The sequence below is a fragment of the Biomphalaria glabrata genome, chromosome 18 (assembly GCF_947242115.1).
Source record: "Biomphalaria glabrata chromosome 18, xgBioGlab47.1, whole genome shotgun sequence".
In the NCBI taxonomy this organism is placed as follows: Eukaryota; Metazoa; Mollusca; class Gastropoda; family Planorbidae; genus Biomphalaria; species Biomphalaria glabrata.
In genome coordinates this window covers 20,674,559-20,684,041 of record NC_074728.1, presented here as the reverse complement: position 1 = coordinate 20,684,041, position 9,483 = coordinate 20,674,559, and the positions used below count along the sequence as shown (strand labels likewise).

Here is a 9,483-nt window from a genome sequence, read left to right as displayed (position 1 = left end):
TAGTCATGATTGAAAAACAATTGATGCTGTTTCTTTCAATATAAATGTTCGCGAATTTCTTTTTTTCTTGACACTACAGAAAGATAGAAGAATTGAAATGACTTTGCCACATGTTAATAAGCTTACAAGGATGTACACCAACGAGGAGTGGATCGGTCACAACATATCTTGTGGGTGAGTACAGATAGAACAACATATCTTGTGGGTGAGTACAGATAGAACAACATATCTTGTGGGTGAGTACAGATGGAACAACATATCTTGTGGGTGAGTACAGATAGAACAACATATCTTGTGGGTGAGTACAGATAGAACAACATATCTTGTGGGTAAGTACAGATAGAACAACATATCTTGTGAGTGAGTACAGATAGAACAACAAATCTTGTGAGTGAGTACAGATAGAACAACATATCTTGTGGGTGAGTACAGATAGAATAACATATATTGTGGGTGGGTACAGATAGAACAACATATCTTGTGGGTGAGTACAGATAGAACAACATATCTTGTGGGTGAGTACAGATAGAACAACATATCTTGTGGGTGAGTACAGATAGAACAACATATCTTGTGGGTGAGTACAGATAGAACAACATATCTTGTGGGTGAGTACAGATAGAACAACGAATCTTGTGCGTGAAAAGAGATATAAAATCCACCGTGTTTGAGGCATTTTTTGGTCTCTAGAGCTGTTACGATAGATAGTTGAAAGTACACAAACTTGAAATACGAATATTTAAGATCATAACAACTTTAATCGGCCATCTTGGCTACCAGAGTAGTCTTTCCTATGCATGGGCACAACTCTTCCGACTCTATACAGTATCATTTAAAGGGAGGTAATATACACTATTATGTGGGTTACTGAAAGGGGCATAACATTCCATCATCAAGAGTCTAGAGGCAATCTTTTCCCTTTGCAACGTCTTGTGTGACTAAAGTGGCTAATCCTTGGTACAGAATTGCGGTTACAGGTTGGTCATCTGCAATCACCAGGCGCTGTTGCACTTTCACCCTTCATTACCTCTGTTGTGTATGGTATCTGCAATGCGGGACCCTTCCTTTATGCTCGCTCTCCATGTAGTCCTGTCCAGTGTCACTTTTTCCCAACTGTTAATGTCGATTTTTATAAGCTTCATGTCGCGTTTGCATACATCTGTATACAACACCTTAAAAGTGAACGACCATTAGCTCTCTTGACTTCTGTTAGATCACAATACACAATTTCTTGTTTAGGTTGACCGTTTGCCATTCTGTGAACATGTGGAAGTGAAATAAAATATTGGAAAGGACTTTGATTCTGATGATTGAGAATAGAACATTGTTTAGCATGACTAGGTGACCTATATATTTTGTCCACATCTAATGAAGAATGTAAAATGTAAAAGAATGGACCAGCCTCTCTCTTGATAACTTGCTAAGAACAGCCACTGACCGGAAAATGTGGAGGGATTTTGGGTACGCGAACTGTCACAGCACCCCAACGACTAAAGTCAAGGAACAGATGATGAATTTAGAAGAGGGTCTATTTTAGTATTTTCTTCTACAAGAGTTTTTCTTTGTGCCTAATTATGAGTCCTGCGGCCTCTATGCTAGTAAGGGCGAAATGGCGCCTGAGTTGATCTTTATGGAGACCACGCGGGGTGGGTAGGCCCCTCTGTTACGCTGTCCTCATATAAGCTGGCCAAACTGATCCCTCATGGCATTCGGTCGTCCTATCAAATAATAAGTATGGCTTTTATTAGCTGGTAAATAACATAAATTCAGATTTTAAAATCTTTTTAAGATCTGAATGTGACAGACCGACAAACAGACAGACGACCAAGACAGACATTTTTTTACAAACATTAAGTGACTTTCTCATGATATCAAATAACGTGTTTGAACAGACTGACGGGCCAGGCAACAATGTGTCTCAATCCTAACGACCCTAGAGTGAAGCCTTTCACGAAAGCTTTAGCCGGTAAATCTCATGTTATGTGAATGTCACTTTGGGTCTAAGGATATTTAATATTAAAGTTGTGGCAGGATTATCTAGTTGTAGGCGCTTCTTGAGAGGCGTTGTGGCTTAGCGGTTTGTCTTCTGAACAGGGGATTCGAACCCTGGGGAGGACTGGAATTTTTTTTTATTCCGGGATCCCTGGGCACCCCTGAGTCCACCTAGCACTAATGGGTACCTAACATTAGTTGGGGAAAAGTAAAGGCGGTTGGTCGTTGTGCTGGCCACATGATACCCTCGTTAAACATTTGTTCACAGAAACAGATAACCTTTATATCATCTGCTTTATCCTGCGATTCTTGACACACTGGTCATAATAGGACGAGCTGTCTTAAAAAAAAATGACACGGAATACTTAAGTGAGAATACAAACCTATAATAATTGATAATAACAACAGGGCCGGATTTAAGTAAGCTGAGCCCCTGGGGCAGGAATTTTCTGAAGACCTATACACTTTTAGAAAGCTTCAATAAAATTCATTTATTAATAATAATACTTATATCTAAAAGTGTGACATATTCAAAAAGATATATAGTAATTGTAGGTTTGGTCTCATTTTCCTCCTTTTACAAAAAAAAAAAAATTAATAATATTCATATTTTAGTCTAAACTAAAGTACATTTTTGAGTTTTTTAGACGGTAAGGGCCCTGGGTTGACGCACTGTCTTAAATTCGGATCAGAAGTTATATATATTACAAACATGGTATCTATCTTTTATATATGTAGATATCATGGATGTGCTATATATAAAATAAATAAATCTAAACATGTTTTCACTGACTTGTCATGCCGATAAATATGTCTATCGGCTAAAATCTTATGTAATCTATCTATCTATCTATCTATCTATCTATCTATCTATCTATCTATCTATCTATCTATCTAACTAACTATCTATCTATCTCTATCCATCTATCTAGCTATTTAGCTATCTAGCTATCTATCATCCATCTATCTGTCTAACATCTAATCTATCTGTGTATGTAAGTCTGTGGTCTAAATAAAGTACCTAAATCTAAACATGTTTTCACTGGTCTTGTCAAGCCGATAAATATGTCTAATGTATCTATCTATCTATCTATCTATCTATCTATCTATCTATCTATCTATCTATCTATCTATCTATCTATCTATCTATCTATCTATCTATCTCTCTCTCTCTCTCTCTATATATATATATAAAAATATATATATATATATATATATATATATATATAATCCATCTATCTGTCTAACATCTAATCTATCTTGTATGTAAGTATGTGGTCTATATAAAGTACATATATCTAAACATGTTTTCACTGCTGTTGTCATATCAATAAAAAAAATGTTGAAAAAATGACTTTGTTTAACATTTCTTCCAGAGTTCGTGTTCAAGGTCCGCGACCCGGATAACATTGACCTGTGGCTAGCGCTGTACGCGTGCCAGGTCTCCGCCTCTCTCATGATGATGATCTGGGCGGTGTCTTTGATGCTCCGCCACGTGGCCCTGCTCATTCGGTTCGAGAGGATGCGCCACTTGTACGAGCGCATGCGGAGAGAGAACGCCGATGCTCTTAGAGCTAATGATGATTCCTTGGTGGATGATAAGACCTCAGTGTTGAGCGATATCGGTGACCTGAGATAGAAAAGAAGTCCTGTGGCCTGGCGGAATAGACCTAAGTTTGATCTCTTTACTTCAATTTTATTGAATATAACTATCATCTGCTGTTAACTCTTTCTCGTCTAATCAACGGTACCATCGTTGATTTGACGACATTAAATTTAATCCATTTTTAGCTTTATAAACTTGAATTTGTATTATATAAAACGATCATGCATTCTCGTATAATTCTATAACAAAAGTAGTTTTCTAATTACCAACAAAAATGTTATTGAAGTTTAATCATAACAGGGTAGAATGTACAAATGTGAAAAATGGAACAAAATATGTTCAATAGTGGAAAATAAATTACGGAGGTAAAGAGTTAAAATATGTGACAGATTTTTAGATTTATAAATGGAAAATAGTACAAGATCTACTTTCTATGAGATGGAAAGAAAATTCAATGAATTAAAACCCTTTAATTGAAAAGTTCATTAGTGTGACGCGTGCATTAAGTACTCCCCGAAATACAAAGCCAATACGGCCATAGTCAACATCCAATGCCTGTGTGGTATATGTACATTTGCAATGTTCCCCTTTCAGACTTTGCTATCTATAGTGCAGATGATGTAAAGGTCATATGTTTCTGTGACCCACTCAGAGACGACCAACATAGATTCCGAAATTAAAAATCCCTGGTCTTCACCAGGATTCAAACCTGGACCCTCAATTCGGAAGCCAAGAGCCTCACCGCTCAGCCACCGCACCATATGTAAATAGGTGTTGAATCAATGACCCACGGTTTATAAGGGTGTAATGTAGCCAGCAAAGCGATCAACCACCTGTACTTTCCCCCAACTAATTTCATGGTATCCATTATAGATGGGTGGACTCAGAGGCGTCCTACAAATCCAGAAATTTAAAAAAAAGTCTTCACAATAATTTGAACCCAAGACCCCCTCGTTTCGGAAACCTAGCGCTTTACCACTCAGCCACCGTGTAAGATGGAATACACGTTCATGTATTAGTTTAAATCACAAATCCAAAGAAATAGTTTAATTAATAATAAGCTTAAAACTTTCATAGTTCGTCATGGGAATGCTTTCTCCTTATGTAGACCTTCGTAAACCTTCTCAAATACTCTGGATTACAGTTATTGTGTAATTAGATTCAGTTATTGCTCACCCTGGAATATATTTAGCTAAAGAGTTATTTCGAGACTTAATTCTGAAAGTAAAAGTTTGTAAAACCTTGCCACGTCTTGTTACCTGACAATAAGCTGAAAACAAAATTTTTTTTTACTACAATGGCTTCTAGGATTTTAATATTATGTGAATACATTCGTTCAGATCATTGTTCTTATTGCTTTTATTAATTATTTTGTTACGTAAATCTACCTGTAAAGGTTGATTATGTAACACACACACACACACACAAATAATGAAAGCAGAATGTATATTATAGGTCGATCACATATTCGGATATAGAAAACCATTTTTCACTCATATGTCATTTGTCCGAATTAGAAACATAGGCCTTCAAAGAAAATACAAAAACAAAACATATCTACCTAGGAAAGCTAATTAAAAAAAAATGAAATAATTCATTTAAAAATCTATTTTCTATTTGGCTAAAGACTGTTATTTTTTATAATCAATTTTGTCTAAAAACTTTTATCTTAAATTATATTTTTTGTCTAAACACTTTTCATTTTCGATTTTGGTTAAAGACTATTATTTTTACGCATACGCTCATTCGAGTTTAACTAGAAACACATGCAGCTTCAGAAGTGATAATTAAAAAAATTGTCACTGGTATATTACCAGAAATGAGTTCTCATAGTCCCTAATTTACCGCCTATAATGGCCTGTTTAACAAAAAGACAACAAAATTAGAAACTACATTGATGTCAATGTCTTGGTTATAAGCTAAAAGTGGTCTGATATTAATAAACGTGTTCTTATTGGTTTTGTGGCAGCCCTGGGATGTGGAAGATATTTCATTCTTACTATGTAACAAAGCAGGAGATGTGGGTGAGGTAGTACATGAGTTCCTCCTCACTATGTTTTCCCACCAGGCCGCTAATACCTCAATAATTTACTGGACTTTATATTCACATTACATACACTATAGTTGTTTTAAGACTAGACTTTTTCAGTAAACAGCTTTTTGAATGGATTTTTTTAAAGATAACTATATTTGAATAATGCACTATATTGTATACTGTTTATTAATAATTAAGAATGCATTATATTGTATACTGTTTATTTCAAATGTTTACATTTTACAAACAACCAATTATATTTTGTATAATAAACTTAGCATATATTGATTTTATTTTTATTACGCTCGTTAATCTTTTTTTTTTTTTTAAATTTTACTTGTATTTCATTAAAACACTATTAAATCAAAGTAGATATTTTTTAAATGTAACTTTGTTTCGTTTCTCATAAAAAATAACACATTTTAAAAAGCCCAGGACAGAGCCATGGAGATTAGTAATAGTTGAGATTTGAGCCGAAACTGGCCTGTAAATGAAAAGCTCCCTTCGGGGCGGGCCTGGCTAAACAACTGTTCTGTTTGGGAGAGGCCGAAGCAGATGCCTGTTTCACATCTCTGTTTTCAGTGACTCGGAGCTAAGGTCTCTCAGGCTAGAGACTAGGCCGAAGGCCGAATACACCGGGGATCCCACCATTTATCATTCCTTATACCACGCTAGTCGTGCGGGGCTCGCCTTTAATGAATCTGTCCTTTAAGGAACGCGTGTAGATTCGTCCCATGTTTGTTGGAGCTGTCTTTCAATCTCCAACCCGTTCAATGAACAAAGATCTAAGGAACTCCAAGGGACATATTTTGCTACTCTATTGGCCTAATCGTTCCTTACAGGAAGCCATTATAAGGCTAGGTATCGTACTCTGGGAAGCAAGCAAGAGGACAAATCTGTCGCATCCATTATCGGGGTAATATATGGGGTTCCTAAGGAGGTAAAGTGCCACTATCAACGGGACAGTCGGGCTAGCTGAGCAGATCATTGACCATGGTCTCCAGAGCTCAGCTCTCACCTGTGGCTCAAAACGTTAACAATTTTATTTGTTTTGCCACAAAGCACAAGTGCTACAAAGGTAGTCGAAATGGTCATTTAGCATTTATAGGCTATTTACAACAACAGAACAACATATGATTAATCATTTGTTTTTACAACGTTTAAGCACGGAATTTAACTGTAATATATGTTGGAAGAGCAAACAAACATGCGTTGGCATTGATTTCTTTTTCATAAAAACATCAGGAATAATCAATTATAGATGCCTCAAACTATTGCAATATTTCTGAAGGAACATCAAAGGTTAAATCAGATTTTAATAGCCTTTAGTGTTGTTATTTTATTTTAATCTAAGCTTGACGGACAGACCGACAAACAGACACAACGCACAAAATAAGCGTCTTTTCTTCTGATAGGGGCACTAAACAAAAACTAAATAAAATCTGATTATTTTAAAATTTTGAGGAAATATTAGCACTGCGTATGGTATATACTTGTCACGCTACTGCAAGTAAGGTGCTGCATAAAAAGTCCATTAAAAAAAATGTGCGTAATATTTACCTACAAAGTGCATGCTCAGTCTTTATAAACAAACATAAATGTTTTCTGTTAATTTTAGCAGACAGTTGACCAGACAGAAAACCGTTAAGTAATATTTATATTTATTGTTAACATTTCTTGTACATTTTATAAATATATTTGACTTAGTTATTGAAAATACACAAACAAAAATTGTATACCTTTGTTAACATAATTTAACATTGCATCCCTCCCATTTACGTAATTGTTTTAGAATTGGTGTATTTTTATGAAAAAATCTCTTGCATAATTAATTTTATAAACTTAACGGTTTGCTTTTGGAAAATCAAAAGTAGTCGTTGCGCCTAAACGTTTCAAGCCGTATCTAATTTTTCATTTCTCTTCTAGTTTTCGAGATCTGAGTGTGACAGACGGACATTTTGCACAAACCTAATAGCGGCTTTTCTCCTTAGGGGAGCCGCTACAAAAGGGACACGCCACATTTTATCAACCTACTAACACATCTGGGATCTAGATTAGAAAATATTATAAACACTGTTACATAAGATACATATGAAGGAAGTAAGAAAAAAAAATCTTACCAGGAAGAATAGTTGATCATTTAAATATCTGGTAGGTAGTGCTATTATTATGCTTGTTTTTTTATAAGTGAAGGTTGCATGATTTACATCTAGCCAGCAAAGCAATAACCCCTCTCTGCGTTCCACAACTGTCATATATATATATGCTTTTCTGAGAAAAACGGAGAGATAGATACTAAAATATCAATAACTGGTCATAGAAAACCAAAGAGAGAGACAGAGAGAAAGAAAGAAATAGAGAGAAAAAAAAAGAAAGAAAGAAAGAGAGAATAAATGTAGAAAAATAAAGATATAGATAAAGCAGAGGAAGGGAAATAAATTTCATTTATAAGTACCTACATTCTACAATAACGATTCGCTATTCCCAGCCCCAAAAATACGTCTGTGTCTTTTTGTATAACACAATATTAGGTGTTACAGGGGAAATGGCATACATTTTTAAAAAAAAGAAAGGTTTAGGGAGAACAAAAGCCCTAAAGAAGCTTAGCCACATTGATATGGAATAGCTATGAAAAGTATGTTGAAATATAGATATTAATGGACCTCATTTACCAATCGTAAACAAACAACCTTTTTCCACGTGGTTCTCTATATCTTCTATACAAATTACGCAATACATAAAGGCTGTCACGTGATACGTAATTTTCATTGTTTTATCAATATTATCACGTGGCTAAATGTAGTCTGTTTACAATTGGTGAATGCGGTCCATTGGCACGATAACCACAGTAATTGTTGAGAAACGTTGACTAATGAAACAAACGGAAAATCTAAACCACAGTAGCCCACCTTAGCTATACATCAAAAAACAGTAAAAATATAGACGCAGAGGCATATTAGATGCACATGGTCACGGCAGTGACATTTAATGACACAACTAGCGATTAATGAATCGGGCTTCAGTGAAATGGATGCTAATTGTCTTTGTGGATTTTATATGTTATAGAAAGGCTAATTCCAACAGTTCTACGTGAGATGGCTGCTGTGTTTGATTGATATATGATGTGTTTTTTGTTTGGCGATGTATGTGCCCTTGAAGTATTAGTATATTAGCAGCTGAAGGCTTAAATGATTTTGACTACAAATGATAGCTCTATACAAAAAACAACAACAATGGTACTAATTGTTGTTTCAGCTTTTGAAATTTCCCATATTTCTAGCCCAGAAAGACACAAGGATAGAAGCAAATTTCTTATTCCATACGGTAGAACAAATTCGTACAAGTGCTCCTTATTCTCTAGTGCCATTGGTGAATGAAAGCGTGGTAAGTGTGGTCGAGAGGCTAAGTACACCTTAATTTGGCTTGGCTTGGCTACCTACGAAGGGGGCTCGAGGTTCGACACCCTACTCAGGCAGAGTTATGTTTACCTAGCGCCAAAGGGCAGCACCGAAAAACCTTCTCCCATACACCCATCCCCCCCACTGGTCCACAAACGAGATTGGACCATAGCGCTCTGAGCATGAAAGTAGCACTATATAAAAGCTAAAAATTTTTTTTATGTTTGCCTGAATCAGCCAGGAAAACAAAACGACTTAACAGATTTTAAGTAATTGCTTAACATCTATGACTATATTGACACACGAAATGCGTAGGACATAATTATCCTCTGTAAATATAAAATAAAATAAAAATAAAATAAAATAAGAAGTTAAGATATTAAGATAAAAAAAAGGCCACGGTGTTACTCTTGTATATTCATTTATTTTGAAAAACATTTCAGCTTTTTAAA

The 9,483-nt window shown here is 35.4% G+C and overlaps 1 protein-coding gene across 3 annotated transcripts in view; it reads left to right on the top strand.

The window, feature by feature from the left end:
* LOC106053994 (uncharacterized) overlaps positions 1 to 5,930 on the top strand; it is a 31,931-nt gene extending 26,001 nt beyond the window's left edge. For 2 of the 3 annotated variants that reach the window (XM_056017866.1, XM_056017865.1), the window contains 3 exons: positions 80 to 174; positions 1,893 to 1,966; positions 3,369 to 5,930. In XM_056017866.1, coding sequence (XP_055873841.1) covers positions 80 to 174; positions 1,893 to 1,966; positions 3,369 to 3,631 — 432 coding nt within the window. In that variant the 3' untranslated portion in view covers positions 3,632 to 5,930. The remainder of the gene's footprint in view (positions 1 to 79; positions 175 to 1,892; positions 1,967 to 3,368) is intronic. The other variant, XM_056017867.1, reaches the window with a different exon arrangement.
* Positions 5,931 to 9,483: the final 3,553 nt, after the last annotated feature.